General features: G+C 46.2%; 3 protein-coding genes across 3 annotated transcripts; 2 read left to right on the forward strand and 1 right to left on the reverse strand.

The window, feature by feature from the left end:
* The first annotated feature begins 1,457 nt into the window (after window positions 1–1,457).
* LOC139835732 (uncharacterized) lies at window positions 1,458–10,548 on the forward strand. Its single transcript, XM_071825596.1, has 2 exons — window positions 1,458–2,275; window positions 10,324–10,548. The coding sequence occupies exons 1-2, from the start codon at window positions 1,532–1,534 to the stop codon at window positions 10,546–10,548; spliced, it is 969 nt and encodes a 322-aa protein (XP_071681697.1). The 5' UTR covers window positions 1,458–1,531.
* A 3,752-nt stretch (window positions 10,549–14,300) lies between these two features.
* On the reverse strand, window positions 14,301–16,751 carry LOC127334918 (uncharacterized). The gene is made up of 5 exons (XM_051361466.2): window positions 16,369–16,751; window positions 15,586–15,671; window positions 15,325–15,500; window positions 14,934–15,042; window positions 14,301–14,793 (listed from the first exon to the last, which is right to left on the reverse strand). The coding sequence occupies exons 1-5, from the start codon at window positions 16,676–16,678 to the stop codon at window positions 14,485–14,487; spliced, it is 990 nt and encodes a 329-aa protein (XP_051217426.1). The 5' UTR covers window positions 16,679–16,751; the 3' UTR covers window positions 14,301–14,484.
* A 160-nt stretch (window positions 16,752–16,911) lies between these two features.
* LOC127334917 (probable pectinesterase/pectinesterase inhibitor 51) lies at window positions 16,912–18,663 on the forward strand. Its single transcript, XM_051361465.1, has one exon. It carries the CDS (start codon window positions 16,953–16,955, stop codon window positions 18,366–18,368), a length of 1,416 nt encoding a protein of 471 aa, XP_051217425.1. The 5' UTR covers window positions 16,912–16,952; the 3' UTR covers window positions 18,369–18,663.
* The last annotated feature ends 369 nt before the right edge of the window (window positions 18,664–19,032 follow it).

Consider the following 19,032-nt stretch of genomic DNA (forward strand, 5'->3'; position numbering starts at 1 on the left):
GGGCAAATAAGGGCCTTTGCCGTGTGATCTGTCGCACGGCAAAGAATTGTTTTCCCGTAGTGTGGAGTGGAGGGGCCTGGCATGGGTGTAGAATTGCCTTTGCGGTGGGTTGTCCTACTTGAACCCAGAATTGTGAGATCAATTATGGTGAACTTGATGGTGCTTTTCACCAGTAGATGCCTGCATAAACCCTGTGGCCACTTGAGGTTTAATTACGTCGTAGGCGCATTTATAAAACCTAACATATGTGCAAGTAGCTAGAGAGACCTACGCACGAACGTAAATAAACCCAATGCTTAATTAAGGAATGTGAAATCGCATGCAATGTACTTGCTTGGTCTGAGGTTCATAGTAATATTGCAAGTAGCTACTTAGAATATATAGATAGCATGCAGTATGTGCAGTACGTACAAGCAAACTATCTATAGTCACGAACCTGTGGAGCGCTTCACTGGCTAGATCGATCTGCCTATAAGGTATAAATTTGGCAAATACTATATGTCTAGGTCAACTACCTGTTTAAATTACAGAAAATTCGCAAGATTTTGAATATTGGCCGATAGATCATGCATCGCTTATCCTTAAATACAAAAGTTTGACGTGCATATATATATGCTTGAATGATTGGCTGACCGAGCTGCCGTCACTCGGTTTGCACTTAAGAAAGACATCGATGGGGGCATATTTAGCGAACAGCAGCTAGACCGCCCAAAACTGAAATTTAGTTTGTTTGTTCTGGTTATTAATTATGTACTAGTAACATAATTTATACAGGAAAATGAGCCATCTATCTCAAAGTCTCACCTTTTTACTACGGTTTGTCTAACGTCAAACTAGCACACATGCATACACACGTGTGAAACTACAAGAACATCAGCAAATTGTACCAATGTTCTTTCGTATGACGTGCAGAGTGTGTGATATGTTAGAGTTGTATAGTTCTTTCTCTGTTATTCCCCAGTATATGAGGGGCTTACCTGCACATTGTCACACATGTACATGTACTGGCCTATGGCCCTCTGTGAATACTAGTTGCTCATTCACAACATGGTATCAGAGCTCTAGGTCTAGCTCTTTGCACGCTGCAACTCCGTGCTCGATCCGCACCGCCGCCGATGATCTTTCCGGTCGCCGCTGCTCCACCTTCCTCCTTCTCTCCACCATAATCTTCTTTTTCGTCGTTTTGGAGCTCGATTTGAAGCTCCCGCTGCCTCGATCTGCTGTCTCCGGCTCCATTCAGGCCATCAAGCTCGACCCGGCGCTGCCCCGGCTCGACTCGGCCGCGCCCCTGCCGACCGCGCCTCGGCCGAGCCCCTGCTGGCCCGACTCGGCCACGCCCCGGCCGCGTTCCTGCTGGCCCGCCCCGGATGGCCGCGCCAGTGTCTGCTGGCTGCGCCGCCTGGCGCCGTCCTGGCTGTGCCCGCCCCGGCTGGGCCCTCCTCTGTTCGGCCAGCTGCTGGCCACGGGCGGTTCTCCCGTGTGCTCCCACGAAAAGCTGGATCTGGCCCGATCCAGATCTGAGTGAAAAAAAATGGCGTCGTCTTCGTCCGGGTATGTCAGTATTCCTCGGTGCCCAGTGATCTTTGATGGTACCAACTATGGAGAGTTTGCCGCCTTTATGCGCATTCACATGCGCGGTCTTCGGCTGTGGGGTGTTCTTACTGGCGAGGTCACTTGTCCGTCGCGCCCCACTGCTCCTGTGCCTCCTACTCCGCCGTCCGTGCCACATGCCCTTGCTGAGGATGCTACTCAGGCTGATCGGGATGCAGCCAAGTCTGCCGAGGCTACTGCTGATGATGCATATGAGGAGCAGGTACTTGCTTATTCAGAGGCTCTTGGCTCTTACCGTGACAGTTTGGCTACCTATACTCAGTGGTGTGATGAGGATGCCAGGGCCGCTGCCGTTCTTTCTCAGAGTGTTCAACCACAGTTTGCTTCTGAGTTTATCGGCCTCGCCACTGTTGCTGAGATGTGGTCTCACCTTCGTCAGCGTTATCAGCCTTCTGGGGATTCTCTGTACTTGTCTGTGTTGCGCCAGGAGCATGATCTTCAGCAGGGTGACTCTACTGTTGATGAGTTCTACACCCAGAGTGCGGCGATCTGGCGCCAGCTTGACTCTCTTCGCAGTGCTGTCTGTGGTACTTGCCAGTGTTGCCGGACCGTACGTTCAGATATGGACTTCCAGAGGATCCATGAGTTCCTGTCTCGGCTTCGCCCAGAGTTTGAGCCTCGTCGTGCTCAGTTGTTTGCTAGAGGCCGTGTTCCTATCTCAGAGGTACTGACTGAGCTTCGTGCTGAGGAGACTCGTCTGCGTGGTGCTTGATACGCGTACAGCACGCGTCCATTGGGAACCCCAAGAGGAAGGTGTGGTGCGTACAGCGGCAAGTTTTCCCTCAGTAAGAAACCAAGGTTTATCGAACCAGTAGGAGCCAAGAAGCACGTTGAAGGTTGATGGCGGCGAGATGTAGTGCGGCGCAACACCAGGGATTCCGGCGCCAACGTGGAACCTGCACAACACAACCAAAGTACTTTGCCCCAACGAAACAGTGAGGTTGTCAATCTCACCGGCTTGCTGTAACAAAGGATTAGATGTATAGTGTGGATGATGATTGTTTGCAGAAAACAATAGAACAAGTATTGCAGTAGATTGTATTCCATTAAAAAAATGGACCGGGGTCCACAGTTCACTAGAGGTGTCTCTCCCATAAGATAAATAGCATGTTGGATGAACAAATTACAGTTGGGCAATTGACAAATAAAGAGGGCATGACCATGCACATACATGATATGATGAGTATTGTGAGATTTAATTGGGCATTACGACAAAGTACATAGACCGCTATCCAGCATGCATCTATGCCTAAAAAGTCCACCTTCAGGTTATCATCCGAACCCCTTCCAGTATTAAGTTGAAAACAACAGACAATTGCATTAAGTATGGTGCGTAATGTAATCAATAACTACATCCTCGGACATAGCATCGATGTTTTATCCCTAGTAGCAACAGCACATCCACAACCTTAGAACTTTCTCACATGTCCTGCATTTAATGGAGGCATGAACCCACTATCGAGCATAAATACTCCCTCTTAGAGTTAAGAGTAAAAACTTGGCCAGAGCCTCTACTAATAACGGAGAGCATGCAAGATCATAAACAACACATAGGTAATAGATTGATAATCAACATAGCATAGATCCATCGGATCCCAACAAACACAACATATAGCATTACAGATAGATGATCTTGATCATGTTAGGCAGCTCACAAGATCCGACAATGAAGCACAATTAGGAGATGACGACCATCTAGCTACTGCTATGGACCCATAGTCCAGGGGTGAACTACTCACACATCACTCCGGAGGCGACCATGGCGGTGAAGAGTCCTCCGGGAGATGATTCCCCTCTCCGGCAGGGTGCCGGAGGCGATCTCCTGAATCCCCCGAGATGGGATTGGCGGCGGCGGCGTCTCTGGAAGGTTTTCCGTATCGTGGCTCTCGGTCCTGGGGGTTTCGCGACGAAGGCTTTAAGTAGGCGGAGGAGATAGGTCAGGGGGCCTGACAGGGGGCCCACACACTAGGCCGGCGCGGCCAGGGCTTGGGCCGCGCCGCCCTAGCGTCTGGCCACCTCGTGGCCCCACTTCGTGACTCCTTCGGTCTTCTGGAAGCTTCGTGTGAAAATAGGCCCCTGGGCGTTAATTTCGTCCAATTCCGAGAATATTTCCTTACTAGGATTTCTGAAACCAAAAACAGCAGAAAACAACAACTGGCTCTTCGGCATCTCGTTAATAGGTTAGTGCCGAAAAATGCATAAATATGACATAAAGTATGCATAAAACATGTAGATATCATCAATAATGTGGCATGGAACATAAGAAATTATCGATACGTCGGAGACGTATCAGCATACCCAAGCTTAGTTCCTGCTCGTCCCGAGCAGGTAAACGATAACAAAGATAATTTCTGGAGTGACATGCCATCATAACCTTGATCATACTATTGTAAGCACATGTAATGAATGAAGTGATCAAAACAATGGTAAATGACATGAGTAAACAAATGAATCATAAAGCAAAGACTTTTCATGAATAGTACTTCAAGACAAGCATCAATAAGTCTTGCATAAGAGTTAACTCATAAAGCAATAATTCAAAGTAAAGGCATTGAAGCAACACAAAGGAAGATTAAGTTTCAGCGGTTGCTTTCAACTTATAACATGTATATCTCATGGATATTGACAATGTAAAGTAATATAACAAGTGCAATATGCAAGTATGTGGGAATCAATGCACAGTTCACACAAGTGTTTGCTTCTTGAGATGGAGAGAAATAGGTGAACTGACTCAACATAAAAGTAAAAGAAAGGCCCTTCGCAGAGGGAAGCATTGATTGCTATATTTGTGCTAGAGCTTTGGTTTTGAAAAGATATAGAGAGCATAAAAGTAAAATTTTGAGAGGTGTTTGTTGTTGTCAACAAATGGTAGTGGGCACTCTAACCCCCTTGCCAGACAAACCTTCAAAGAGCGGCTCCCATTTTATTTTTATTTTTGGGTGGCACTCCTTCCAACCTTTCTTTCACAAACCATGGATAACCGAATCCTCGGGTGCCTGCCAACAATCTCATACCATGAAGGAGTGCCTTTTTATTTTAGTTATTTGGATGACACTCCTCCCCACCTTTGCTTTCTCAAGCCATGGCTAACCGAATCCTTCGGGTGCCGTCCAACAATCACATACCATGGAGGAGTGTCTATTTTTGTTAATTAATTGGGGACTGGGAATCCCATTGCCAGCTCTTTTTGCAAAATTATTGGATAAGCGGATGAAGCCACTAGTCCATTGGTGAAAGTTGCTCAACAAGAATGAAAGATAAACACCACATACTTCCTCATGAGCTATAAAACATTGACACAAATCAGAGGTGATAAATTTTGAATTGTTTAAAGGTAGCACTCAAGCAATTTACTTTGGAATGGCGGAGAAATACCATGTAGTAGGTAGGTATGGTGGACACAAATGGCATAGTGGTTGGCTCAAGGATTTTGGATGCATGAGAAGTATTCCCTCTCGATACAAGGTTTGGGCTAGCAAGGTTATTTGAAACAAACACAAGGATGAACCGGTGCAGCAAAACTCACATAAAAGACATATTGTAAACATTATAAGACTCTACACCAACTTCCTTGTTGTTCAAACTCTTTACTAGAAATTATCTAGACCTTAGAGAGACCAATTATGCAAACCAAATTTTAGCAAGCTCTATGTATTTCTTCATTAATGGGTGCAAAGTATATGATGCAAGAGCTTAAACATGAGCATAACAATTGCCAAGTATCAAGACATTATAGCAATTACTACATGTAGCATTTCCCAATTCCAACCATATAACAATTTAACGAAGAAGATTCAACCTTCGCCATGAATACTATGAGTAAAGCCTAAGGACATATTTGTCCATATGCAACAGCGGAGCGCGTGTATCTCCCACACAATGAATGCTAGGATCCATTTTATTTAAACAAAACAAAAATAAAAACAAACAGACGCTCCAAGCAAAGTGCATAAGATGTGATGGAATAAAAATATAGTTTCACTAGAGGAACCTGATAATGTTGTCGATGAAGAAGGGGATGCCTTGGGCATCCCCAAGCTTAGACGCTTGAGTCTTCTTGAAATATGCAGGGGTGAACCACCGGGGCATCCCCAAGCTTAGAGCTTTCACTCTCCTTGATCATATTGTATCATCTCCCTCTCTTGATCCTTGAAAACTTCCTCCACACCAAACTCAAAACAACTCATTAGAGGGTTAGTGCACAATTAAAATTTACATGTTCAGAGGTGACATAATCATTCTTAACACTTCTGGACACTGCACAAAGCTACTAAAAGTTAATGGAATCGAAAAATCCATCAAGCATAGCAAAACAGGCAATGCGAAATAAAAGGCAGAATCTGTCAAAACAGAACAGTTCGTAAAGACGAATTTCTAAGAGGCACCAGACTTGCTCAAATGAAAATGCTCAAATTGAATGAAAGTTGCGTACATATCTGAGGATCACTCACGTAAATTGGCATAATTTTCTGAGTTACCTACAGAGAATTAGGTCCAGATTCGTGACAGCAAGAAATCTGTTTCTGCGCAGTAATCCAAATCTAGTATGAACCTTACTATCAACGACTTTACTTGGCACAACAATGCACAAAACTAAGATAAGGAGAGGTTGCTACAGTAGTAACAACTTCCAAGACTCAAATATAAAATAAAAGTGCAGTAGTAAAAACATGGGTTGTCTCCCATAAGTGCTTTTCTTTAACGCCTTTCAGCTAGGCGCAGAAAGTGTGTATCAAGTATTATCAAGAGACGAAGCATCAACATCATAATTTGTTCTAATAATAGAATCAAAAGGTAACTTCATTCTCTTTCTAGGGAAGTGTTCCATACCTTTCTTGAGAGGAAATTGATATCTAATATTATCTTCCTTCATATCAATGATAGCACCAACAGTTCGAAGAAAAGGTCTTCCCAATATAATGGGACAAGATGCATTGCATTCAATATCCAAGACAACAAAATCAACGGGGACAAGGTTATTGTTAACGGTAATGCTAACATTATCGACTCTCCCCAAAGCTTTGTAGAATTATCAGCAAGATTAACATCCAAATAACAATTTTTCAATGGTGGCAAGTCAAGCATATTATAGATTTTCCTAGGCATAACGGAAATACTTGCACCAAGATCACATAAAGCATTACAATCAAAGTCATTGACCTTCATCTTAATGATGGGCTCCCAACCATCCTCTAACTTCCTAGGAATAGAAGTTTCGCGATTTAATTTCTCTTCTCTAGCTTTTATGAGAGCATTTGTAATATGTTTCGTGAAAGCCAAATTTATAGCACTAGCATTAGGACTCTTAGCAAGTTTTTGTAAGAACTTTATAACTTCAGAGATGTGACAATCATCAAAATCCAAACCATTATAATCTAAAGCAATGGGATCATTATCCTCAATGTTGGAAAAAATTTCAGCAGTTTTATCACAGGAAGTTTCAGCAGTTTTAACAGTTTCAGGCAGTTTTTCACGCTTTGCATTAGAAGTGGAAACATTGCCAACACCAATTATTTTACCATTAATAGTAGGAGGTGCAGCAACATGTGGAGCATTAGCATTACTAGTGGTGGTAATAGTCCAAACTTTAGCTATATTATCTTCTTTAGCATTTTCTTCTTTCTCCCACCTAGCACGCAATTCGGCCATCAATCTTATATTATCATTAATTCTAACTTGGATGGCATTTTCTGTAGTAACAATATTATTATTATGATTTTCATTAGGCATAACTTTCCATTTCAAAAGATCAACATCAGCAGCAAGACTATCGACTTTAGAAGCAAGTATATCAATTTTCCCAAGCTTTTCTTCAACAGATTTGTTAAAAGCAGTTTGTGTACTAATAAATTCTTTAAGCATAGCTTCAAGTCCAGGGTGTGTGTTCCTATTATTGTTGTAAGAATTCCCATAGCCGTTGCCATTATTATAAGGATATGGCCTATAGTTGTTACTAGAATTGTTCCGATAAGCATTGTTGTTGAAATTATTATTTTTAATGAAGTTTACATCAACATGTTCTTCTTGGGCAACCAATGAAGCTAACGGAACATTATTAGGATCAACATTAGTCCTACCATTCACAAGCATAGACATAATAGCATCAATCTTATCACTCAAGGAAGAGGTTTCTTTAACAGAATTTACCTTCTTACCTTGTGGAGCTCTTTCGGTGTGCCATTCAGAGTAAGTAATCATCATATTATCAAGAAGCTTTGTTGCTTCGCCAAGAGTGATGGACATAAAGGTACCTCCAGCAGCTGAATCCAATAGGTTCCGTGAAGAAAAATTCAGTCCTGCATAAAAGGTTTGGATGATCATCCAAGTAGTCAGTCCATGGGTTGGGCAATTTTTAACCAAAGATTTCATTCTTTCCCAAGCTTATGCAACATGCTCATTATCCAATTATTTAAAATTCATTATGCTACTTCTCAAAGATATAATTTTAGCAGGGGGATAATATCTACCAATAAAACCATCCTTGCATTTAGTCCATGAATCAATACTATTCTTAGGCAGAGATAGCAACCAATCTTTAGCTCTTCCTCTTAATGAGAAAGGGAACAATTTTAATTTTATAATGTCACCATCTACATCCTTATACTTTTGCATTTCACATAGTTCAACAAAATTATTGAGATGGGCAGCAGCATCATCAGAACTAACACCAGAAAATTGCTCTCGCATAACAAGATTTAGTAAAGCAGGTTTAATTTCAAAGAATTCTGCTGTAGTAGCAGGTGGAGCAATAGGTGTGCATAAGAAATCATTATTATTTGTTGTTGTGAAGTCACACAACTTAGTATTTACAGGAGTACCCATTTTAGCAACAGTAAATAAAGCAAACTAGATAAAGTAAATGCAAGTAACTAATTTTTTTGTGTTTTTGATATAGCAAACAAGATAGCAAGTAAAGTAAAACTAGCAACTAATTTTTTTTGTATTTTGATTTAGTGCAGCAAACAAAGTAGTAAATAAAATAAAGCAAGACAAAAACAAAGTAAAGAGATTGGAAGTGGAGACTCCCCTTGCAACGTGTCTTGATCTCCCCGGCAACGGCGCCAGAAAAAGAGCTTGATACACGTACAGCACGCGTCCGTTGGGAACCCCAAGAGGAAGGTGTGATGCGTACAGCGGCAAGTTTTCCCTCAGTAAGAAACCAAGGTTTATCGAACCAGTAGGAGCCAAGAAGCACGTTGAAGGTTGATGGCGGCGAGATGTAGTGCGGCGCAACACCAGGGATTCCGGCGCCAACGTGGAACCTGCACAACACAACCAAAGTACTTTGCCCCAACGAAACAGTGAGGTTGTCAATCTCACCGGCTTGCTGTAACAAAGGATTAGATGTATAGTGTGGATGATGATTGTTTGCAGAAAACAGTAGAACAAGTATTGCAGTAGATTGTATTCGATCAAAAGAATGGACCGGGGTCCACAGTTCACTAGAGGTGTCTCTCCCATAAGATAAATAGCATGTTGGGTGAACAAATTACAGTTGGGAAATTGACAAATAAAGAGGGCATGACCATGCACATACATGATATGATGAGTATTGTGAGATTTAATTGGGCATTACGACAAAGTACATAGACCGCTATCCAGCATGCATCTATGCCTAAAAAGTCCACCTTCAAAGTTATCATCCGAACCCCTTCCAAAGATTAAGTTGAAAACAACAGACAATTGCATTAAGTATGGTGCGTAATGTAATCAATAACTACATCCTCGAGACATAGCATCGATGTTTTATCCCTAGTAGCAACAAGACATCCACAACCTTAGAACTTTCTCACACTGTCCTGCATTTAATGGAGGCATGAACCCACTATCGAGCATAAATACTCCCTCTTGGAGTTAAGAGTAAAAACTTGGCCAGAGCCTCTACTAATAACGGAGAGCATGCAAGATCATAAACAACACATAGGTAATAGATTGATAATCAACATAGCATAGTATTCTCTATCCATCGGATCCCAACAAACAAACATATAGCATTACAGATAGATGATCTTGATCATGTTAGGCAGCTCACAAGATCCGACAATGAAGCACAATTAGGAGAAGACGACCATCTAGCTACTGCTATGGACCCATAGTCCAGGGGTGAACTACTCACACATCACTCCGGAGGCGACCATGGCGGTGAAGAGTCCTCCGGGAGATGATTCCCCTCTCCGGCAGGGTGCCGAAGGCGATCTCCTGAATCCCCCGAGATGGGATTGGCGGCGGCGGCGTCTCTGGAAGGTTTTCCGTATCGTGGCTCTCGGTCCTGGGGGTTTTGCGACGAAGGCTTTAAGTAGGCGGAGGAGATAGGTCAGGGGGCCTGACAGGGGGCCCACACACTAGGCCGGCGCGGCCAGGGCTTGGGCCGCGCCGCCCTAGCGTCTGGCCACCTCGTGGCCCCACTTCGTGACTCCTTCGGTCTTCTGGAAGCTTCGTGTGAAAATAGGCCCCTGGGCGTTAATTTCGTCCAATTCCGAGAATATTTCCTTACTAGGATTTCTGAAACCAAAAACAGCAGAAAACAAAGAATCGGCTCTTCGGCATCTCGTTAATAGGTTAGTGCCGGAAAATGCATAAATATGACATAAAGTATGCATAAAACATGTAGATATCATCAATAATGTGGCATGGAACATAAGAAATTATCGATACGTCGGAGACGTATCAGTGCTGGACTGCTTGGGACACCCTCTATTCTTGTTGCTCGAGTTCCCACTGCTCCTGCACCGCCGCTTCTACCCACCCCAGCGCCTGTTGCTTCTGGAGGATCCCGGCCTTTTCGCGGTGGGTGTCGCCCTCGCCCTCCTCGGTTCTGCACTCACTGTCGGAGGTCTGGTCACCTTGAGTCTGACTGCTATCAGAAGCAGCGGGGTGTGCCTCCTCATGCTCCACCTTCAGCACCTGTCGCCACGGGCTTCACTGAGCAGGATATAGCGAGACTTCAGCGTCTCCTTGCCTCCTCTGACTCTGCTTCGACGGGTACTGCTGCCTCTGCAGCCGTTTCCTCGCCACAGTCAGGTACATCGTCGTGGGTTCTGGATTCTGGAGCTTCTTTTCACATGTCTCCTGATTCTTCCTCTCTTTCTTCTCTTCGACCTCTTCCTCTTCCTGTTCGTGTTCTTACTGCCGATGGTACTTCTCTCCCTGTTGCTAGTCATGGCACTCTTTCTACTCCCTCATTTTCCCTTCCTGATGTTTCTCATGTTCCCCGTCTTACCATGAACTTGTTTTCCGCTGCTCAACTCACTGATTCTGGTTGTCGGGTCATTCTTGATGTTGATTCTTGTTTTGTTCAGGACACTCGCACTCGGGCACTGGTTGGGGCTGGCCCTCGGTGCCGTGACTCCCAGGGACTTTGTGAGCTTGACTGGCTTCATGTTCCTTCCTCCACCACTTCACCGACTGCACCATGTGTGCTTGCTGCTTCCACTCCCGCCTCCTTCCAGCAGTGGCATCATCATCTTGGTCATCTTTGTGGTTCTCGCTTGTCGTCCTTACTTCGTCGAGGTCTTCTGGGCCTGTCTCAGTAGATGTCTCGCTTCAGGGTTGTCAGGGTTGTCGGCTTGGTAAACAGAATCAGTTACCTTATCCTACCAGTGAGTCTGTATCTCAGCGTCCGTTTGACTTAGTCCATTCTGATGTATGGGGTCCTGCTCCCTTTGCTTCCAAGGGGGGCCACCGCTACTATGCTATTTTTATCGATGACTTCTCTCGCCACACTTGGATTTATTTTATGACCTCTCAAAACGAGGTTCTCTCGATATATAAGTGGTTTGCTGCCATGGTCCATACTCAGTTTTCCACGCCTGTACGTGTCTTTCGGGCTGATTCTGCCGGTGAGTATATCTCCCAGCTATTGCGTGTTTTCCTTGCTAAGCAGGGCACTCTTGCCCAATTCTCCTGCCCTGGCGCCCATGCCCAAAATGGTGTTTCTGAGCGCAAGCATCGCCACCTGCTTGAGACGGCTCGTGCGATGATGATCGCTGCCCCTCTTCCTCCTCACTTCTGGGCTGAGGCTGTGTCTATTTCCACCTATCTCATCAACCTTCAGCCCTCCACAGCCTTGCAGGGTGGTATTCCTCTTGAGCGTCTCACTGGTCACAATCCTTATTACTCGACCCTTCGTCTTTTTGGTTGCGTTTGCTATGTTCTTCTTGCTCCACGCGAACGCACCAAGCTGATTGCTCAATCTGTTGAGTGTGCCTTCCTTGGCTACAACCCTGAGCACAAAGGATATAAGTGTTGGGATCCTATTGGTCGTCGGATGCGCATATATCGGGATGTCACTTTTGATGAGTCCCGTCCTTTCTACCCGCGTCCCTCCTCCTCTTCCTTCTCGGTGGCTGATATCTCTTTTCTCATGTTCCCTGACTCCCCTCCTCCTGTGCCTCCGGTCCCTGCTCCGCCGAGTCTCTCACCACCTTCTCCTCCCTCACCCGCCAGACCTCCCTCTCCTCCCTCACCACCGTTACCACCCTCCACACCCTCCTCTCCCATGTCACCTTCCTCGACTACGGTCGTTCCTCCCTACCCTTTTCACTACTCCCGTCGCCCCCGTGAGGATGATGCTGCTTCTCCTGACATGCCCCTACCTCTGATGCGATGCCCTCTACGTCCGAGCCGACTCATCATCTTCATGCTCGTGCTCGTCCTCGTCCTCCTCCTAATCGCTATTCTCCCACTCACTACGGTCTTTCTGCTGCCCTTGAGCCGACCTCTTATCGGGATGCCCTTGCTCATCCCGAATGGCAGCTAGCGATGGCTCAGGAGATTGCTGCTCTTGAGCGTACTGGCACTTGGGATGTTGTCACTCCTCCTTCCTCTGTTCGTCCCATCACCTGCAAGTGGGTCTACAAGATCAAGACTCGCTCCGATGGTTCTCTTGAGCGCTACAAGGCTCGACTTGTCGCTCGCGGTTTTCAGCAGGAGCATGGCCGTGACTATGACGAGACCTTTGCTCCGGTGGCTCACATGACCACTGTTCGTACTCTTCTTGCCGTTGCTTCTGTTCGTCACTGGTCTGTCTGTCAGCTTGATGTGCAGAATGCTTTTCTTAACGGTGAGTTGACTGAGGAGGTTTACATGCAGCCACCTCCTGGCTACTCTGTTCCTGATGGCATGGTCTGTCGTCTCCTGCGCTCTCTCTATGGCCTTAAGCAAGCCCCGCGCGCCTGGTTTCAGCGTTTTGCCTCTGTGGTCACTGCTGCTGGTTTCGTCCCTAGCGCACATGACCCTGCGCTCTTTGTCCACACATCCTCTCGTGGTCGGACTCTGCTTCTTCTTTATGTTGATAACATGATCATCACAGGCGACGACCCTGAGTACATTGCCTTTGTCAAGGCCCGTCTTCGCGATCAGTTTCTCATGACTGATTTAGGTCCTCTCCGCTACTTTCTTGGGCTTGAGGTTTCCTCTACCTCTGATGGCTTCTATATCTCCCAGGAGAAGTATATTCAGGACCTTCTCACTCGTGCTGCTCTTGGTGATGAGCGCATTGTCGAGACTCCTATGGAGCTCAATGTCCGCCTTTGTTCCACTGATGGTGATCTTCTTCCAGACCCGACTCGCTATCGTCACTTGGTTGGCAGCCTTGTCTACCTTGCTGTCACACGTCCTGACATTTCCTACCCAGTCCACATTCTGAGTCAGTTCATGGCTGCTCCCACTAGTGTCCACTACAGTCATCTTCTTCGTGTCCTTCGCTATCTTCGTGGCACTATCTCCCGTCGGCTTTTCTTTCCTCGCTCCAGCTCCTTACAGCTCCAGACCTACTCAGATGCTACCTGGGCTAGTGATCCAGAGGATCGCAAGTCTCTCTGCCTACTGTGTCTTTCTTGGTGGCTCTCTCATTGCTTGGAAGACCAAGAAGCAGGTTGCAGTCTCTCGTTCGAGTGTTGAGGCTGAGTTGCGAGCGATGGCTCTCTTGACGGCTGAGGTGACTTGGTTACGCTGGTTACTTGCGGAATTTGGTGTTTCTGCTGACGCTCCGACTTCGCTCTTATCAGATAGTACTGGTGCCATCAGCATTGCGCGTGATCCGGTGAAACACAAGCTCACCAAACACATCGGTGTTGATGCCTTCTATGTGCGTCATGCTGTGCAGCATCAGGTTATGGCTCTTCATTACGTGCCTTCAGAGCTTCAGCTTGCTGACTTCTTCACGAAGGCCCAGACTAGAGCACAACATGGTTTCTTTCTCTCCAAACTCAGTGTTGTTGACCCACCATGAGTTTGAGGGGGGGTGTTAGAGTTGTATAGTTCTTTCTCTGTTATTCCCCAGTGTATGAGGGGCTTACCTGCACATTGTCACACATGTACATGTACTGGCCTATGGCCCTCTGTGAATACTAGTTGCTCATTCACAACATGCTATACTATGGAGTTACTACATTCCTCCGGTATTATATGCTCATTCTTATTTTGGTCTAGCTGCTGAAAGAACATCCCTAGTTCGTACCTGACAGTTTGTTCAGTTGGAGAAGCCATCTATTCCGTTGACAAGAGATTGCTAATATTAATTATCTTTTATGTGTAAGGCTGCTGTGTGCCGGTTTCATTTAGCAGGAGAAACAAGAGTGCTATTTACATGAAGATTGATAATTAGACAAAAGGGTTACATAGCTATGTAAAACCGCAGGCAAGAGAGCAAAGGGGTAGCCAAAGAGCTTCCTGCTTTGCGAGTAAAATTGCAGGACAGTTCAGGTGTTATCTTATTGTGTAGAAGAATAACTCATCTCATCATTGAATACGAACAAGTGTTACAACAACCTAGCTACTGCACAAACACTGGCCTATCAGGGTTCGTTCAACAAAATTGGATGAGGTGCTAGAATACCTCAGATGGACACGCAGACTAACTCAAAGGAGCCCTCAACATTCAGAGTACACCCTAACCAACTTCAGCGACTCGAACCGCGTCTGCAGACGCCATTCTCTCTGCTTCTTGCTCAGGGGCCTGCCCTTGCCGGTCTGCTGCCGGTTTATCTTCACATCCGCTATGCCCCAGGTGCACTCGCACAGGTCCATGTCGTAGGAAATGAGCCTGAACACACCGTCCGCTTCTTGAGGCGTGGCTAAATCCTCGCTTGCTGCAACATATCTGACATACATCGCCCGTTCTTTGAAGCGTTCAAGCTCGTCCGGGACACGGACAACTCTTTCCACGCCAGGGGATGACACCTTCAAAGTCATTAATGGAAAACATTAATGCTAATAACAGCATAGAGAAACAATAATCTTACTGAAGTTATCGGTTTGTTCCAAGGAGAGCATCCGGAGAAGGCTTTAACTAGCTCTGAGTATGGTTCTAGAGTACCAACCTCCAAGGATATGTTTTTTGGTATCCTGCCTGCTGACTCTGCATCATCCAACTTTGCACGCAATGCAATTGTGTACGCTTCGATGTCATCGATAGTTGGAGAACCATACCTAATAGCAAGTGCTTCATAAGAAATCTTAGAGAAATGACAAAAAAATAGAAAGACAGCTACAAATTAAGAAGGCAACTTCGAGTGTTATCTGTCGTGCACTGGCCTTTATTTACTAACCCCGCACCCTTGAAACAGTTAGTTAAACCTACTCAAAATTATGAGTTAATCTATCAAATCACTACATCCCAATCACACACTCACATAAACTAGACAGAATCTGTAAACTACAGCATATGCATGTGCTAATATTGATATATACCCAGTGGACACTGAAACATACCTAGTGGACATCTTCTCAATGCGTACTCTGATCTCCAAGTTTGCAGTTGCCTTGAAAGCATAAATTTTCAAGTCACCGTCGAATGATTCCGAAACCTGCTCAGCCAAAGCCAATGCTTCCTTGCCCCACCATGTGCCAGCAAGTGATACTCCACCACCAGCACCTCCATCTCCAGCCTCCACAATATGAATGCACATCCGTGGTCAATGGTCAGTGTTACCTGGTAAAAGTTGTAGATTTGAATAGATAAAAGTAACTTACATAAAGGTCGTGTTCATCATCACTCTCAAAATCATCTCCAAAGTCATACTCATCATCGTCGTCATAGTCGTCTTCATCCACTATATCTGCATATGGTACGAGGGCCATAATTGCTTTACTGATACTAGCTTACAGCATATTACTGCATTATTCGACGATCCAGAGACATTAACACTAGTTGAAGGTGATACATGAATAGACTGGAGTGTATTGTTGCAAGATTAAACATGTCCTGCCCAGAATCAGCTGACAGAAATGGGAACTAGTGCACCACCCAAATTCATCACTGCGCTTGAGTTTTTAGATGAGTAGGACATGAAACATGACTGTACTCATTAACTATATATAAAGAGTACTCCAATAAAGTAGTATTTAATTCAGTTAACTAATGAGGTAAGTAAATAAGAAACAGCACATGTTCAATAAGCTTAGCCAATTCAGCCTGATTTAGGGTGCCAAGTAAGCGCAATGCAGATGCATGAAATAGTTGTACATTGCGCCTTCTCTAGGTGGATGTTATTCAACAATCGGCAAATCATGCATCTTATACCTTACATAGTATGCAGACCTTACATGGATATGAATATCTGAAGCGCCCAAGTCAGATACAGTTTTTCTTTTCTGAACGAAACATTCAGATAAAGTAATGCAAGAAATGAAGCCAATATGCAGAGCCCCAGCAAACATCCCCCTTCCACAGGGCACAGCAGAGTAGTAGACTAAACCCAAAACCCCTAATCAAAAGGAAACAGAGAAACATCACCAGAATTCACAGAACCATACCGTCACCACTGACCTCCTCCTCCTCCTCCTCTTCATTATCATCATCATCCTTGGCCTCGCCCTCCAACTCATCAGCGACATCATCGTCCTCCTCCCCATCAGGCGTTACCTGAGTGTACCCCTTCCTCTTCTTCTTGGCAAAGGGCACCACGGCTGTGGCATTTCGACAAACAGCTAGAGGGCATGAGCATCCAGGAAACGCGCCACCGGCAGCAGCCCAAGAACCGAGCAGCAGAGAAGTTCTTGGCGATTTCATGCATCTCCAGGAAGGAGAGCACCCGTGGACCACTCTCGCAATGGCCAAATCCATCGATTAAACCAGTAAAGCTCACAGGAGAATTACAGGGAGCGAGAGCGGCAGAGCACCACTGAAGTGAAGAGGCGGTTTCTTATCAGAGTTATCGGTTGGTTAAAGCTGCGCACCCCGAAAACGCCTATCGAAAAGACGCCTTCAGATCCGAAACACGGAGCTGGAGCTCCCCGTTTCCAGATGAAACACAATCTAGTACGCATCAAAACAAGTAAAAAAATGGTTAAGGAATGAACGCAATCTAGGCATCGGGATCTCTCCGACGCGCGCCCAAATGCCGCGCACCCACGCCGGCCACCACCAGCACGCCCTGCCCCGCCGCCGCCGCCTCCTTCCGGCCGCCGCGGCGGCGGCCGCACTCGTACTCCTCGCGCTCATCATCCTCCTACCCACCGCGCCGCCAGGGGGACCCGCCTCCCTCCTCCGCGCGGCCATCGCCGCGCACCCGTCCCCCACCTCCTACGCGCACCCGTGCGCCGACCACCTCTCACTCTCGCTCCACCGCCTCCGCGCCGCCCTCTCCTCCCTCGAGTCCGGCGACCTACCGGGGGCGCTCCACCTCGCGTCCGCCTCGCTCCAGTACCAGTACGACTGCTCCCACCTGCTGTCCCTCCCCGCTTTCCCCTCCTACCCACTCACCTCCCGCTTCCTCAATTCCCTCACCCCGCAAGCTCTAACCGCGGACCCCAAACCCTCCTCCTCCCACTCCACCGCCGCGGCCTTCCCGGCGCGGATCCGTCCGGCAGCGACCGTCTGCAAGCCAAGTCCAGCAGAGACGCCGTGCGACTTCTCCAATGTGCAAGATGCTGTCAATGCGGCACCGAATTACACCGACGGCCACTTCGTCATCGCCGTCGCTGCAGGTATATACATGGAAACCGTCGTAATCCCCTACGAAAAGACCAACATTCTGCTAGTGGGCGAGGGAATGGGGGCTACCGTGATCACCGCCTCACGGAGCGTCGGGATCGAAGGGCTTGGCACCTACGACACCGCCACCGTGGCTGTTACCGGCGACGGGTTCCGAGCGAGAGATATCACATTTGAGAATACTGCAGGGGCAGGAGCTCATCAGGCGGTTGCATTCCGGTCGGACAGCGACCGGTCGGTGCTGGAGAGCGTGGAGCTCCGAGGGCACCAGGACACGCTGTACGCTCGCACAATGCGGCATCTGTATCGGCGGTGCCATATCACCGGAACTGTGGATTTTGTATTTGGGAATGCAGCAGCTATGTTTGAGGAGTGTATGATTAACACGGTGCCGCGGGCAGAGGGAACCTGGAAGACTGCACGCAATGTGGTGGCGGCGAACGGGAGGATCGATCCAGGGCAGACGACGGGGTTCGTGTTTCGGAACTGCACGGTGGATGGCGACCGGGATTTCGTTGCGCTGCACCGGTCGAAGCCGCAGTCTTACCGGCTCTATCTGGGGCGTCCGTGGAAGGAGTATGCGAGGACGCTGTACGTCAGCTGTTATCTGGGGAAGGTTGTCAGACCGGAGGGGTGGCTTCCTTGGCGAGGGGAGTTTGCGCTCGGGACGCTGTATTATGGGGAGTTTGATAGTCGAGGGCCTGGTGCAAATCACACTTCGAGGGTTGGGTGGAGCAGTCAGACGCCGGAGCAGCATGTCAGATTCTACTCGGTGGAGAACTTTATTCAGGGACATGAATGGATTGGATACCAAATGTAGGACAACGTTAATGTTCGGATTAGTGGTTCTTCATTTTGGTGGAGCTTCAACAGGTAAATACAAAAATATTCAACCTGAATCGCAAGTAAGGAATGCTCCCAAGGATCTGGAATCAAGTATCCAACCCTATTTATTGACTTGGTACATAACCCAAACTGATCTGGTTTCTGTTGTTCCTTTTTACTCATAGTTTTTAGCTTAGATTTTCGATTGTACATTCAGCTACATATTTGTAACTACATTATATTAATAGACTATATGCTGAATTGTTTCTGAATATCAAGAAACTTATTTACGCTGCTCCCTGCATTATAATTACCATGTCGCTGTCTCTTAATTTGTTGTGTTGTAATCTGCTTTTTTTTTAATCATTTGCTCACAGAACATGAAGATCTTAGCCTTTCAGGATAAGAAAATTACGTGTTTTGTTCATGCTAACTTGACAAAACAATGGACAAGAAAGATCAATAGATTCTTCTGCTCTCTAAGATGAATTATAGCTAATAATCAAAATCCTTCATAACTCTGCTCACACCAAAAAAGGAAAAAGATCTTGTTATTTTCATTCATTAGCACATACTTTGGGTCAATGTTATTAGAGTTATGTGATGATTTTTCTTGTATCAATATCCTTTACAATGAGATTTTTTTTAACTTCAAACTA

This window comes from Lolium perenne, chromosome 2 (genome assembly GCF_019359855.2).
Source record: "Lolium perenne isolate Kyuss_39 chromosome 2, Kyuss_2.0, whole genome shotgun sequence".
NCBI classification, from domain to species: Eukaryota; Viridiplantae; Streptophyta; class Magnoliopsida; order Poales; family Poaceae; genus Lolium; species Lolium perenne.